A 16,506-nucleotide genomic window follows, 5' to 3' on the forward strand; every position below is an offset into this window, starting at 1 on the left:
TAGCTACCTACATTTCAAATCCATGCTTGATTTGAGGTGACTTATTTAAGGACACCATTAAATCTGGAGACGTTGTGTTTTGCATTATAGGCCTTATAGGTCACAAATACCAATGTCTATAAATTCAGAATTGATAGCAATATAGTAAAGTGTTAAACATGGAATAGAACCATGATTCCCAATAAAAATGTGTCACTGGCAGTGTCCTAGATACAGGATTACTGGTGAAATATATAAGACTTGACTTTAAAGGGACATGTCCTACATCTCTCTAAAGATACATACTGGGCAAATACTGTAAAAAAAAAAAAAAAACTATGCCGCACAGAGGCAGGTATAAGTGTACAAGACACTCAGAATTGCTTGTATTAGAAAGTGCATGAAAGTACTAATTAGGGCCATGTATCCAGTAATATCCACAAATATCAAGAGTTGACATCTAGTGATATCAGCACTGACATCTAATGATGCCCTTCCAAGCCACCATCCAGTTGCTGGTTCATTGCAGTGAATGTCTGGCTTCCTTCCCCTACCCAAAGTTTAGCACTATTAGTAGCAACCGTGTTTATATAAGACTACATTTTTCTTACAGAGAACTCTAGACCTTAATGGTGCAGTTTTACAGTTTCATGTAATAGATTGCTGTTTATTTGTTTAGTATGTCCTGTGTTTGATGAAAGTTATGCAAACAGCTATGGGTGCTGTCACTACAGTGCAATGAGTAAAAATGCCATATTCAGATTATGGTTTACTTAGTTTCCTTGGTGGTATATCTTTAACGTGTTTAAATTTTTTTATTTAATTTTTTTTACAATAGTTTGGCACAAAACCTACTGCAGCTTCAGTAAAGTTCTCGAGTTCTTGTTTCATTTCAAATAAATAATTGGAAATAATAATAATAATTAAAAAAACAAAACTATTCTTCACAGATCGTAAACCATAACTACCGCAAGCTAACTTTTTGGAGCATCTCAATTGGTATTTGGCTCACAGAAAGATCAGGTCACCGATTAACGGTATGTCTGGCTTAAACAGTACATCAATGTTTATCAAAAGACACACTTCTGATAATCTGCTAAAAACATATACATACCTATGGTAAAATAATGTTTGACACACTTTTTATGCGGGTATGGCTCAAGAGATTTTTGCTTACAGCTTTTGATTCACGTGACTATTGTTTCAGTTTGATTCATATTTAAATAAATTGAGTAAAATAAAATATAATTAACTTGTCCATATTTGAATGCTAATAATAGTTGCCTTCCGTAGCTTTGGAAAGAGGCATGAAAGATGAGAACTATGTTGGTATGTAAATTACAAACTTAACGTCCATATATTAAAATGTACCCTCTGCCAAAATCTTACTGAATTTACTAAAAACCCCAGATTTTCCCTGCAAATTTCCATTCCTACCTATGTATCTAATATTTCTAATTAGAGATATGAAATTCTGTAGTTTTATATTTTTCTCAATCAATAAAAGCCATTGGCTAAATCATGTTTTGAACCATGAAAAAAAAACAAAAAACTAACCAACACTTTGCACTTTATTCAATTATTGTACTATTAGCAAGAACTAGCCTTTTTGTCCTTATTAGAAGAAATGAATGAAGCAGACATTAGTTTGCTTTTTAACCAATTTCGCTCAAGAGAATGACAGATCCTATTGCTTTGCTCTGGCACTGAGAGGTTTAAATCTTGAGTTTAATTTTATCCATATCCTTAACCCAGCGCTGTGTTTTCTGCAGTCATTCTTGCAGCATACCATCTTCAGTTTATGTGACGGCTCCAAGCAGCTGATTAGATAAACAGCCAGCTTCATGGCACAGTACTTCAACAGAAAAAGAACTGCTTGAATGTATGCGTTGCCCTATCTAATGTATAAATGTTATGTTTGAACCCAGTGCTAAAGCGAGTTATAGGTTACAGAGTTTTTCAATAAGCCAGGGGATGAGGACTGGCATAAGATCTACAAATTTTCATGCCACAATAACCAAACCACAAGTAATAATCGGCACTTTAGTTTATGCCGTATTTTTATTTTTATTTTTTTATCCTGTAAAGGATTCTATCTTGTCTAAAATGTTAAAAATATGTAATTTTGTCACACAGCAACAAGAGTTGATTTATCTGGTACCATGTGCAACTCTCCTACTAAATAAATAATCTATCCCTTCAAACATGTGATGAGTAAAAAAAGGTATTGACATAAGATTGTCACACAGTTTTAATGGATCTGATTGTAAAATACACGATATTGCTGACACATCTTCAGCAGACACAGATTTATTAAGTAAACATACGTCAAGGGGAAACTCAATCTGAAATGTATCTATTTACCGAATAAAACATGAAAAAAGTCACCTGTAAATTGAGTTAACCTTATTTTTAAGAAATGCTTTGTATTCATTTAACTTCAGAGACAAGGCAAAGCTGAGTGAGCATTGTTAATGGAGAAGAGAAACATCCTTTAATGTCTCCTCTTGTCTGTAAGCTTTCTCCACGCTGACTTCCAGTTACAAAGGACAAAGCTTACACCAATGATTGACAGGGAATAAACATGGAGGCACCCAGCTGCAGGTAAAAAAGTTGTGATTTTCTGCATTTAGTATTGATTTATTCACCTCACAAATACATATTTGTTAATTATAGATATATGTGATACAAAAGACTCAAAATCGAGGGAAGTTTCCCTTTCCCTTTATGCAATTATCTAAATGCTAGTTGTGTTATTCCAGCCGTAGAATAAAATCGACATCATTGCATACAACTAAATAGCCATCGTAATTTACAACACACACAGTGAACGAATTAAGACAAAGTGACGACATTAAAGATATATTTTTCTGTTGTGTAGGAAATCATGGCAAACTATGATCTGTGAATTTTGTGCAGTCAGCAAATGCTTTAGGGCTACGTCAACCTACTCCTCAGAATAGATTTTGTGGCTGACCTCTAAATGTAGCAAGGCAGGAGATATAGTAAGTTCACAGTCTAGCAGACTCACAAAATGCAACAGATCATGTAACTACCTAGTATCCCACATGCTGGTGTCTGTCAAACTGCCTTCTGCAAGGACCATCAAGCTTCTCAATCAATCTACCTTGCAGTCTAAAAGTGTGGCTCAACAATATAGTGTATTTGCATTTTGAGTCGTGGAGCAATGTGTATGGAATGGTAGCCAACATTTATTAGTGATTCATTTCATTGTGACTGCAAACAATCCTTCATCTCTGGAATTCTCAGTGTATCCTGTTTCTCATTTATACCTTAGAAAGAAACAAAACCAAAATAATACAAATCCCAACAATATATAGGGACCATTCGCATCAGAAGAAAATGAAATGCTCAATAGGAAAAAATTAAGGCAGTGTATAAAAGCATACTTACTTGCGTGCCTTGCCCTATGTTTGTTAGGTCTTGTGTGATCCCTTTCTGCCTGTTGATCCTCCTCTCCTTGCTCTGAGTCTTCTGCTGTGATTACAAAGGAGACAGCAGAAGGAGGTGCCTCAAACTGCCCTCCTTCCTCTCCAGATATAGCACACCCCCTGTCAGACAGAGACCTGGACTCCTTCTCTCTGCCAGAGCAGTCTAGGATTAATTCAACCCTGGGGAAAGATGGATCATTTGCTTCTGCTACAGGAATAATTTTTGTTTGTGGTCTACCCACAATTTGGAATGTTGTAGATGACTGCTGGACAGGTGGCTCTCTCTGACTAAGGCAGACTTCGGTCACTGGGACAGATCCACCTGGCTGTTCACTGTGTTTGATTTCTGAAGATTTCGCTTTTTCTGCACCTAAAACAGTCACAATAGGAGTACCAGGTCCTAGTTGCATGTCTGGTGAAAGCGAGAGGTGTAGTTCAACCATAGCACCTTGTCTTGCTTGTTCTCCTCTTCCTACCAAAGGAATCTCACCTGTCACACAAGTCTTTGGAATTTCAATTACATTATGGGTAATCTTGGGAATCACATTCACGTCTTTATTCGTTAAAGCTGTGCTTCCCTCTGTTCTCATAAGAATAGAATGATTTTGTTTTTCAGGGATATTAAGAGTCCTAGGTGTGGATTCCATGGCAGGCCTAATCTCCAAGGTGCTGCTCTCTGTATATTCATCTCTATTTACAAATTCACCGTCTCCATTACGATTCTGAGGAACCAATGTCTTGCTCATGGTTCTGGAACAGAAGAGAAAACAAAAAAGATTTACATTTCCATACAATAACGGAGGATAGAGTCTCCAAACTGTCTTGTTTTCAAAACCTTTCTGAATACTTTGTCAAACAGACTCAAATAAAAAGAACTGTAACAATACTTAATGCATATTCCCTTTAAATACACTGTATGTCCCAGATCCTTAACATTTGTAGTTTTTCCCCCCCCGCTAAACTGTGAATTAAAGTGAGCTGACAAGTTAATTGCAAAATGTATGCCATAACAGCAGTTTTGAAGTAAATATCCAAATCTGGATTCCCCCCCCCCCCCCCCCCCCAACTTGACTGAGAAAACATTTGCAGTTATGAACTTTCTGCTACTGTATCTGTTACGCCAGGGGTAATCACCTATCACTATGAGTTTACAGACTCTAACCTGGGACTGTATTCAGAGCGGATTAAGATTACCTTTGGCCCTAGGCAGGATGTCAGCTTCGGGTCCCTTTCTAGAGCCCTGGGTTCTGTTCTGTGACTGGGGGTGGCTGAGTGTTGTACATGTGTAGTGGTTCAGTGTTGTGCGTGTGTGGAGAAGGCTGAGAGCTGTATGTGGGGCATAGGCTGAGTGTGCCTGTCTCTGTTGTGACTGAATTTTGTGTGTATTTAGTAAAGCTGAGTGTTGTGTGTGTATATAGCGGCCATAGTGTCTGTAGGGAGAGGGTGTGTGTTTTTACAGTGGCTGGAGTATATGTGCGTATAGGAGGTGTAGTATGTTTCTGTTTAGGGGATGCAGCAAGTGTGTGTATAAAGTCTTTAGTGTGTGTGAGTGTTTATATGTGTAGGGCACAGAGAGTGTGTACAGTGGTTGTATTGTGTGTGTATAGGAAATTCTGAATGCTTGTGGGGGATTCGAGTGTGTATGTGTACCGTGGCTGTAGTGTGTGTTTGTGTGGGGGGGTAAGATAGGGGATATATTGGGGAGGTTAGAGGGGATACACCATTTTTTTCATTATTCTTATATAAAAAAACAAGCAAAGAACTAATCATTCTCCCCCTTTCTTTCTTCTTACCTTGTGCCAAGGAGGGGGGCATTCAAACCTAGATTCAGTTTAAGTATATGCCTCTCACACTGTGTAGTGTTAGAGTGTTGCTGTGGTAACAAATGGCAACATTTTGATAGGTCGGAGCTTGCGGGAAGTGAATCGTTAGCCCTATATTGTCACACGGCCCACTGGGAAATTGCCCAGTTTGCTGATGACCTGGCTCCCTTATGGAAAGAGCTGTAGATCCAGGCTCAGACGGGGTCCACCTAATGGGTAATCCAGCTTTGAGTGTATTGACTTCCATGGAGTCCAGATCATGATTGTCATTATGCATTTAGTTGAGTTGCCAATTCACTAAGCCAAAATCAAGCCAAATACAAAGAGTGGTGGTGAGTATTTTAAACTTGGCTCTTTGGCCTAAAATTTGCAAGTCAGTGGTCAAGAAAGGTTACAACCTCACTAATTAGAGAATAGACCCCTAGATAATAAAGAGAACCCTTGCTCAACTTTTCTGTTGATAGGGACTTGAATACTTATTTGCGTTATTTTGTCATTGGTACATGTACTAAGGAACTGGAGAGGAAAAATGAGCGATGGGATACAGACAATAAGATGCATTGCTGTTCTTACTGTGGAATGTTGAAAACCGCTATTACTATGTGACTTGAGATTTTGGTACTGAGATACCGTAATAGAAACACAGTTCGTTACTTGACTGCAGTGCCTCCCCCACTTTTAAAGGATGTGAGTTTATAACTATATGAATCAGTGAATGATACTAGAAAAGGGATACTGTAAGCACCAAAACAACTTTAGCGTAATGAAGCAGTTTTAGATCATGACACTGTTACACTCCCTGTCTGTGACTCAGTGTGACTGCATGAAAAAAATGGTTTCATTTTGAATTAGATGTTTAGACATTTTTATCTCTTGCTCTCTTAATTAAACTTTAGCCACACAGAGAAGGTGCCTGAGGGTTCTAACATGTAGTCAACAAAGCAGGAGATAACTGCAAAATTAAACAGGCTATGTAATAAAGGAAGTTCAAACATTAGATCTCTCTTTATAGGAAATGTTTAGGGTGACTGTGTAGGTAACATACACGGGATGTGTGTCCAGGAATGCATAAACAAAATGATTTTACACTTGAATTGCAGGGAACTGGGCAGTTGTTTTGGTGCTCATAGTGTCCCTTCAATTATCAAATATATATATATAATATTTATGTAGTAAAGATGTCATTCATTTTCAATCATCATTTATACCTACCTATAAGCAAAATATAGTTTGTGATAAATTTGCTGTGCGTTGCTTTGTAAATGCTGGCCGTAGAGCATTTTAACCCCTTTAGAAACCGACGGATGAAGTAATCTAATTATTAGGCTATTGCACATAATCAGTTTAAACTATGTCCGCTTGCTTCCTTAATTATGGAGGAAATGATCAAAATGTATTTCTTGTTTTACATTAATTTATTGGCTGTAATAGACTGAACCTACTATTCTGTCGGTGTGCATTGTTCTGAGTTCAATTGTTTCATAATGAAGTTATTTATAAAATAGGGACCGTACTGCAACCCACTGTAAGGTTTATTCACTAAACACTGAACTTCATAGTAAGACTAAAAGAACAATTACTCCATTCTAAAAAAACAAAAATAAAAAAATAAAATACATTCTGAAATATTACTGCTGAAATATAGAAGTGTTATTGCTAAATGCATGGTAAGGAACTATCCACTATCCAGGCCAACCCAGCATTCTCTAGTTTAAATTATTCGCAGCAGCAACACATACATTGTCTTTTAAAAATCTTGAGTGAAATTAAAATTATTTATTTTATTTGGCATCAATGTACATGCTAATGTTTTTTTTTGGAGGGGGTTGGGGGGGAGCGATGAGGGAGATCATTATATAACAAACAAAAAAATCTGGACTGAAAACAGCCGAGTGGGTATTGCCTACGATTGATGCTTTTTAACTGGTGGAAAAAATATCCAACTCTTATGACAATCCATTCCTAATGAAAAGATAAACAGGGTTACTCACTAAAGTGAGAATTCAAAGTGAAATAGCCAAATTGAAAGCATTGCTAACTTACCTTTTTTTTTTTTTTTTTTTTTACCAAGTTTGGCTATTTAGACCTTAACTGTGACATTTATTGTGAGTTCCTATTTTAGTAAATAAACCTGAGAATCTTTGTGAAAAACTCCTATAGACAATACCACAAGATAAAGTAGAGAAGACTTTGTCATATGTATGATCTAAAAAAGTGTAAAGCTTAAAAATAATAAATGAGAAAATGAAAGCAGCACTGTCACCATGAAGACTCCCAACGGTGACATTGCAGCTGGGAGGCAGTTTAAAGTGAGATTTACTTATCTGAACCTGTCCCTCATGAGCACTGCCATCTTCCTCCGGCTGGTCCTCTAGGGTTCTGGGCTTCAGTGACAGGAGCCGACCTAACTGCTGTACTCTCACACGTGCACAAGAGCACGGGCACGAGACCGCAAGATCCTCCATAGACAGAGCCTATTCCCTGCAGCCTGCACTGGTTTTGGCTGGGTGGATTAGAACTTCTAGGTGGCAGTAGTTCTGCCCAGTGTCTAGAAGTGTCAGTTGTAGGAAATATACAGAGACAAAGTAGTCCCTATAAGTGGAGGGGTGACCGTGCCGCTTTAACCGTGGGATGATGTGGATCCAAATTACCCAAATGATTCTTAGAATTCCAATAATAAAATTGATCTATTCAGGCTCTATATAATGTGCCCAAGGGTGGTTATGCAGGCTGCAATGTCACCTCCGTGCACAGCAAATGGAGAGCAGGAAACTTGGATATACAAAGATATATTTATTGTATAAACAAAATTAACAGATACAGATCAAGATACTGGCAGAGTACAATGCCTCTAATACGGTGATAGAGATAATTGCTTAAAAATCTCTCACCGCTCACTTCCCATCATACAAAACACAAATATAAGAAAAGCAATACAAACAAACACTTTTCAACAGGAATTTCCTGGAAAGAATCTAATTTGTTTGGAAAGCCTAGATGTATGTTTATACTCTCTCCATCTCTTTAGTGACATGTATGGTCTTCTACGCTGTACTATCACACTGTGTTTTGACTGTATGTTGCTCATCATGGCTGAAAGTAACAGCAATTTTCTTGCAGAATGAACATGAACAAATCTATAAGACATGTGAAATAGGATCTATGGAGGATTCTGAGGTTTGATGTGATTTTCCAAAAAACATCATTTTGGATACTAGCACACCTGACTCCTAGTGGCTTCATCTGCTAGGAGCCCAAGACTAAACTGGAAGATAGTGGCACTGAGGAGGGATAGTTTCTGCTAAGAATATCTCCCTTATCTCTCGATGCAAGTAATGCAAAGCCACCACAAGTGACAGAGCTGCTTTACACACACATTGTTGTGATATAATTGCTGTAGAGCCTGGTGATCTATTCCTAAAGATAGAATATATTCAACTTTTAAAACAAGAACACTTGATAGTCATGTCGCAGGAGTATGAGAGTGTCAAAGAGTCTATTCCAGTCAAGGTAGGATGTAACTTAGCAAAATTAAAGAAGGGATCTTAGTAAATGTGGTAGAGAGTCTCACAAAACTGGCCCAGCAGGGTACCCAATCGATAGGTCTAGGGACACCCGAAGCTCCAAATGTTACTTGGAAAGATCACTTTAAGACTGCATCTATACCACCAATTACTACAAGACATTACGGTTATACTTTTTTCCATTCCCTCTGTCCTGTCCAAGAACTTGTGCAGCATAAGTGCCTACACGATCCCAAGCTCTGTTATAGCATTTTGTGAAGTATCCAGAGCCTCAACTATGTGTATGCATTAAATCATCAATAGAGTTATCAGTAAGCCAATGGCATCCCACAGCGGCAGCAATTCCCTTTATATTTGTTGGTGAATTGTATTCCAGGCCATTAATCATATTGAAAACAATTGGAAGGACCAATATTAGACATTTCCTTGGAGGAGCCTGCTTGCCAGCTTCCTGCCCTATGGGCCAGCTCAGTGACTGTAAAGACCCATATTTTATTCCCCCTGGTTCAGCACTTTCCATTAGTGTGCATAGTACCGAACGCTAGCTCCCTGGCGGCCGTTGGCATGGACCAAAACCGCGAATAGACTTCAGGGAGTCTTAGCCGTGAAAGCCCTGGAACTATTTTTGGCATGAAGACTTCACGGTTCCAGGTCAGTCCCCAGCGGCACTTAGCCACAATTCTATGGAACTATTTTCGGCTAGGGAACCATGTGTGCAGTCGGTCAAATTATGCCTTTCAGGAAATTCCTGAGCCCCTGAACCGATCTGGGTGATTTTTGGATATGTTGGTGACCCAGATCGGCTATCAGTGGATGTATTTTTTGTGGGGTTTTATGTATTTTAAAGTTACTTTTGGGGTGTTTGGGAAATGTGTGTTTTTTTGTGCTTGGAGATAATTGAGTTTAATGCAGTGCTTGACTCAATTATCTCCCAGGCACAGTGGAGGGATTATCTTGTTTTGTATGGGAGTGTCCTGCACCTGAGAGCCAGAACAATGTAATTGTGTGTATGTTTTTACTGTAGTCTACTCTCAGGTCCAGGGGGGAGTACCCCTTGGGGACCTGCATATAAGGCCAGTTGTGGCTGTCAATAAAAGTATTCCAGCGTGTACTCCCAGAAACATCTGTTGTCTGGTTACTGGGAGGGGAAAGGGCTATTCTTTAATCACTGTTCCATTGTGGCCGATTCAACGGGGAAAGTCCTTGTAAGGATTCGAGCTCCCAGGACTGGGGTTTGCTAGAGTTCCCCATTCGACTCCAGGTTGGAGCGGTTCCAGGGCCCCAGTCAAGTCACAGCAACTGTGGGCAGAAGTGCTGCGGTTTGTTCCCTGTTCCAGTTAGGAAGTGGGAGAGGTACCCAGCTAGGGGTACAGGGAGCTCCGTTACATCACCTTTGAAAGGTAAGAGATTTCAGACCATTGTTGAGATTCAGGTAAATACAACAAGGCAGCTGATTTGCAACAAATTATTTTGCAGCGAGTTTTGAGCAGTGGAAGAGACGCTGGGAGAACAGAGTTAGATCCCAAGGTGCCTACTTTAAATGGGACTGAGGCGTCATTGTCCTATGTACAATGTTTCTTGTATCTTGTAGCTTGTGAATGTGAATACATGTCTCTATTTTTCACATTACATGGTTGGATACTTTCTGTACAGAAAGGGTAATAATAATGATAAAGAGGGGAGTGGTGGGTGGGGTGAAACAAATGGCAACGGTCCATGTAAATGGGTTGACTGAGTTTAAATAGGCTGGGTGACCCCTCTCTCAACTACAGGCCACAGCCCTAATATATATATATGTATAAAAAACATTCTACATACATCTTATATCTTTTCAGGAATTAGTATAATTTAGTTTCACTAGTAAAGTATCTTTGGAGCGGCTACCCTGTTTGCTGGGTAAATTGAATTTCATACAGCAATAAACATTGCCTTGTAAGACAGAAGCTTAAAAAGCAGCAGGCCATGAAATTTAAACTACACAGACTACCCTTTCAGCTATGTCAATTTTCTGGATGGGGAACAAGGCACGCAGTAGAAGTAAGTTCTTTTCCTCCATAAAAGGTTTGAAAAGTGTTAGAATACATATTTATGCAAGTGAAGGAAATACAAAGCAGCAGCCAGCAATATTAATTTCAGAGCAATCTGCAACGTATTGACAGTATTTTGGCTATTTTACAAGTTGAGGTTTAACCCCTTAAGGACGCATGACATGTGTGACATGTCATGATTCCCTTTTATTCCAGAAGTTTGGTCCTTAAGGGGTTAAAAGGACACGTAAGGTGAGTTTACTTTCAGTTTTTTAAGGTTATAGGAAACGTCCATTGCAGCTCTCATCCTGCTTTAGCAACTGCAGACACGCTGTGAATGGATGACATTTGTCATTTGGTTCCTCCCTTAGCTTCCTACAGGAGAATTATTGAGTGTAATGCGCATGATATACCACAGGCTTACTCTGAGTTATTTTTCATTAAAGTCAAGGAGAAGAATCTGAGTTCTCGTTCTCTGTTTTAAATGAAGTAGAAACTGCCAGTGGCACTTTTGTTGATGCTTTTCATTCACTTTATTGAGAAAATGCTGTGTGTGGGGAAATGTACAGCATTTGCGAGGACAGTATTCTTGTCTGTGACGCCAGACAGCTCCAACTGCTATATTCTTGACCACTCCTTCCTGATCATGTACCTCTTGCTTTTCCTACATTTATCAATGATTGCAAGTATCCAAGATGATCTGCTATTAGTCTTTGGGTATTTGTAAGGGTGCTGTCAAAGAATAACAATACAGCAATGTGTATCCAGCAGGCTGAATGTATCTTCCTGCATGCTTCTTCATATAGCATATGACGTGTTGACCTGTGAACTGTAAATACTAGCCCTGCTTAGCATCTAGCAAAATTAAAAAAATAATACAAAAAATATGTACATTCTCCTAGTTTACTCACTTGGTTGCCAGGGAAACCAATTGTGTGCTCTGGTTGGCTTGTTGATTTACATAATAAGTCTGGTCGATCTGTTTATTGAGGAAGCTATGCTTGAAAATTGTTATAAGGATGGCATAGTATGAGCTAATTCGACGTCATTTGGGGAAAAACACATTAGCAGCAAGTGTTTACTACATAGAAGTACCTAAGCAGAAAGGGAAAATATTTTCTGTGTGTTGTAAAATGGAAATTGCAATGATTACATGTTTGATTTTGATTGACTAGATTGAACAACTCAAGGGTAAGTACACTGGGTACAATTGAGAGGGCCAATTCACCAAAATGCTTGCGGTTGCCTAGAGGTTGAGCCTCAAAGTTCGTGTGATCAGCCAATAAAGTAATACTTTAGTAAGTATGTATGTTTGTTTCGCTCGATAATTTAAAGTGTGAAAGTGTGCTTCATTGGGCTGCTGTAATTGGGACCATATTTCATATATAGCTGTAATTGGGACTATATTTTATATATAGCTGTAATTGGGACTATATTTTATATATAGCTGTAATTGGGACTATATTTTATATATAGCTGTAATTGGGACCATATTTTATATATAGCTGTAATTGGGACCATATTTTATATATAGCTGTAATTGGGACCATATTTTATATATAGCTGTAATTGGGACCATATTTTTTTAATATGTTGCCTCACAATTTGCTTCTGATTCCATTATGTGCCTGAGGTTTGGTGTCGGAGAAGGGCTGGCCGGGGAGCAGTCCTCCACTGGTTGGTGTATTTTATTTAGTGTTTTTATTTTTATTAGTGTGTTAATACTAGGACTATATTTTTTACCGGTTGGTTTTGATCAGCCAGTTGCTGATCAGCCACAACATTAAAGCCATAAAATATTGGTCCCCCTCATGCTGCCAAAACAGCTCTGTTGCATCGAGGCATGGACTTCACAAGGCCTCTGAACATGTCCTGTGGTATCTGGCAACAATACATTAGCAGCAGATCCTTTAAATCCTGCAGGTTGCGAGGTGTGGCCTCCACGGATCGGTTTTGTTGTTCTAGTACATCCTAAAGATGCTCAATTGACTTGAGATCTGGCAAATTTTGAAGACAAGGTCACACCTTGAACTCTTTGTTATGTTCCTCAAACCGTTTCTAAACAATTTTTGCAGTGTGGCAGGGTGCGTTATCCCGCTGAAAGCCATCAGGGAAGACCATTGTAATAATGGGGTGTAAAAATTATCTGCAACAATCTCTAGCTAGGTGGTATTTGTCAAAGTAACATCCACATGAATGCCAGGAACCTGGCATTACTCTGTAGTGGTCATGGTTCCAGGAGTACCCTTGAGCCATCCCACTGCATTTAGTCAAACTCATTTAGCATGGTTTGACAACTTACAAGGGTCAGCTAAGCTAGGCCTATCTATGACCGCATTTATTACCTAAGGCACTCAGCTGCCGCTCTCAGCCGATGAGTACAGTCTTGGATGGCGCTGCTTAGATCAGTAGAACTAACTGGAAACTCCTAAAGGAAAACTCCAGAAGCAGGCACAAGTAAGTTGTAAACCATACTAAATCGGTTCTTTTAATACAAGTACATAGATATGCATTCACATACCCCATGCTCAGTGTGCCTAGGGGCGTATCAGGCACACCTCGCTGATGAGGCCCACATTGTAATTCACATACACCAACACACATAGTAAAACACTCATACTAACATACATAACACTGTGATATCCTTCCATTTCCTTTTGTTTATCTACTGCATGAGGAAGGAGGGAGTGGAGGGGCTCCACTACTCTACGTAGTGTCTAATGCTGAGAGAAGCATTCGAACTGTGCACTGACCAGTACAGCCCTTCTTCATGCATCTTGTCATTACCATGATAGTAACACAGGTTGTGGATGCCAGGATGCAATGGTCAATAGTAGGACTATAGTCTTTTGTTTCCCTCACCAAGTACTCAGTGAGGAAGTTGTCAATCAGGTATATCTGAAGTGGACTTTTTTGTCATCGTGGACGGCTCATGGCACACCCGTAATGTATATCACCCCATGCGTTTGAGAAACATGAATCCCTATATTTGCTTGCTAAGATAGGTTATTTTACGTAGCCTTGTAATATGTAAAACTGTGTTTTTAAGTTCGCACCGTTCGTTAATCTGTATTTTGTATAACCTTTGGTCTTTGCAAAAGCACCACTGCTAAGAAATGCATGTTTCGAGTGTGTCTCCAACTGCCCTTTTTCCTCAATAAGTAGATCTGGACTTTTTAGAATTTTCATGGTACAACCTTAATGTATATCACACCATGTATTTGAGATATTACATTCCAAACATAACTAAACCAAAATCACACATTTAGCACCATTATTTTCTCTTGATTAATATATCTACTTGCAACTGCGTGGATTATAGAAACCGTTACATAATCTACACAAGAGCTGGCTGAAAACACAAATTTCTTCACATGTTTATTTTGTTCAGATATATTAAAGCCTTGCACTCGATCAAATTATGGAAAGGAAGGGAGTATATTCCATGTGTTTAAATGTTCCCAAGTAGATTAAATATTTTACATCAAACATACTGTGAGCTGGCCAATTCCTTTTAAGTACAAGTCTTACTATACTGGACAAGCTGATTCACTTCCAGAATAGCTGTTCTGTGAACAAACAGGAATGTGGTTTGGCCAAATCCACATCAGACATTACACTTCGCTCATCTCTACTTTAGAAGCCTGAAGCGTCCACGTTCTATAATTGCATCATTACTGCATCCTCATTGCTTCTGTTGAGTGTATTCATCAACCAGGTCAATATTTATTGAACCTTCATTTTTTTTATACATTGCTCATCTGATATGAGAGTAAAGTTGAGTTGGAAATAGATAAAGTTCAGGAATATTTTGCAGGACTTCTCCAGCGAATGGCTGAATAAGGTAGCAGAGGTGTAAGCAAGCAATGATGCATTGAGAAGAGATGTTTGAAAAGGACAGTGTGCTCAGTTCTCTAGCAGTAAACAGATTAAACACACTCCCGAGTAATTAATGTACTGTTGCCACTTACATTAATGTTAAAAGGTGATCTGGCAACCCCGGCTTATCATAGGGTGGTATGAACATGTAAACACAACACTAGCTAACATCAAATCAGATTTCTGAGCTTTTTATCAGGCACTCACCTTAGGAAAATACTAGTCTCCAAAAAAAAACTATAAACTGAAGAATTTTTGTAAAACAGTATTATGTCAGAAAATAATATTATATAGTTCAGATTGGCATGTCCTGGAGTGATTACAGAACTATGCCTTAATTTGGCAGAGTGTTCACAACTTATGGTTCTGAATTAAACAGTTAGTTGTGGCCACTGATTTGTTTTTAGGCTAAAATGGCAAAGGTCCTGGATCACAATTTTGTGCAGTGTTTACCCTTCGTAACATTTTCTGAACTTCGGTAAGAATTGTGTCTGTTTATTTTCAACAGATGATCACAATCCAAAAATGTCTTAACTATTTTCTGCCCATAAAATCGATGGTTATAAATCGTTAACATCTTAAAACTAGGTTTAACTTTTGCAGTCATCATTAATCACACAATCTCAAGATCGAGATCATGTGGTTAACAACAAACAGTAATGATGTTAATAGGTGGCAGTGTTGTATTAACCTGATGTGTCCCAAACTCACTTTGTTCATCTGTGTATGTTTTGTTAAACATGTTTTAAAGCGGACATTTTGGATACAGAAGACGTGTACTTGTTTTATAAATTTTTGAAATTGCTTATTGTACTTTATTTACTGTAACTAATCTAGAAGCAAACATTTCTGTAAGGTTTTGCCAGCAGATGTGGGAAGGTGTATGTAGTATTTGTTTTTTGTTTTTTAAATATAATATACATTGTTAAAGGGATACTTTAAAGGGGCACTCCACTGTCAAAATCCAAGAAAAATTTAAAGGAAAACTCCAGTGCCAGGAAAACAATCCATTTTCCTGGCACTGCAGGTTCCCTCTCCCTCCCACCCACCAATCCCCAGTTGCTGAAGGGGTGAACACCCCTTCAGTAACTTACCTGAGGCAGCAACGATGTCCCTCGTTGCTGCTTCCTCCTCCGCGCCGCTCCTCCTTCTGACTCCGTCGGCCGATGGGCGAGACTGATCCCTCCCACGGGCCCGGGAGACCTAATGCGCATGCGTGGCAGTGCCGCGCATGCGCATTAGTGCTCCCCATAGGAAAGCATTGAAAAAGATTTTCAATGCTTTCCTACGGGGAATTGAGCGACGCTGGAGGTCCTCACACAGCGTGAGAGGATATCCAGTGACGCTCTAGCAAAGAAAATCTTTGCTATGAATCAGGAAGTTCCCTCTAGTGGCTGTCTAGAAGACAGCCACTAGAGGTAGAGTTAACCCTGCAAGGTAATTATTGCAGTTTATAAAAAACTGCAATAATTACACTTGCAGGGTTAGGAATGGTGGGAGTTCGAACCCAAACCACTCCAATGGGCAGAAGTGGTCTGGGTGCCTGGAGTGTCCCTTTAAAACAATGTTTAGCAGATATGCCTCGAATGAAACCATGCATGTATTTAGTTATGCATTTTTGCATTGAGAAATGGTATGCATTTATGGTGTAGTTGTAATATGTAGCCTGCTCAAGTGCTCCAAAGTGGGACACGGACACATCAAAACCCTCCATGAAAATTCACACTTAAAAACCTTAACTTGTTACGTCTCTTTTACAGCAGTGTAACTTCACAAAGTAGTGTCTAGGAAAGTCATACATTGGGCATATTGTTTTACTCAG

At 39.0% G+C, this 16,506-nt stretch overlaps 1 protein-coding gene across 2 annotated transcripts in view; it reads right to left on the reverse strand.

Annotated features, from left to right (window-relative positions):
• SYNPO2 (synaptopodin 2) overlaps positions 1 to 16,506 on the reverse strand; it is a 270,960-nt gene that overhangs the window by 42,202 nt on the left and 212,252 nt on the right. For both annotated transcript variants that reach the window (XM_063458255.1, XM_063458254.1), the window contains exon 3: positions 3,394 to 4,181. In XM_063458255.1, coding sequence (XP_063314325.1) covers positions 3,394 to 4,181 — 788 coding nt within the window. The remainder of the gene's footprint in view (positions 1 to 3,393; positions 4,182 to 16,506) is intronic.

Source organism: Pelobates fuscus, chromosome 6 (genome assembly GCF_036172605.1).
Source record: "Pelobates fuscus isolate aPelFus1 chromosome 6, aPelFus1.pri, whole genome shotgun sequence".
In the NCBI taxonomy this organism is placed as follows: Eukaryota; Metazoa; Chordata; class Amphibia; order Anura; family Pelobatidae; genus Pelobates; species Pelobates fuscus.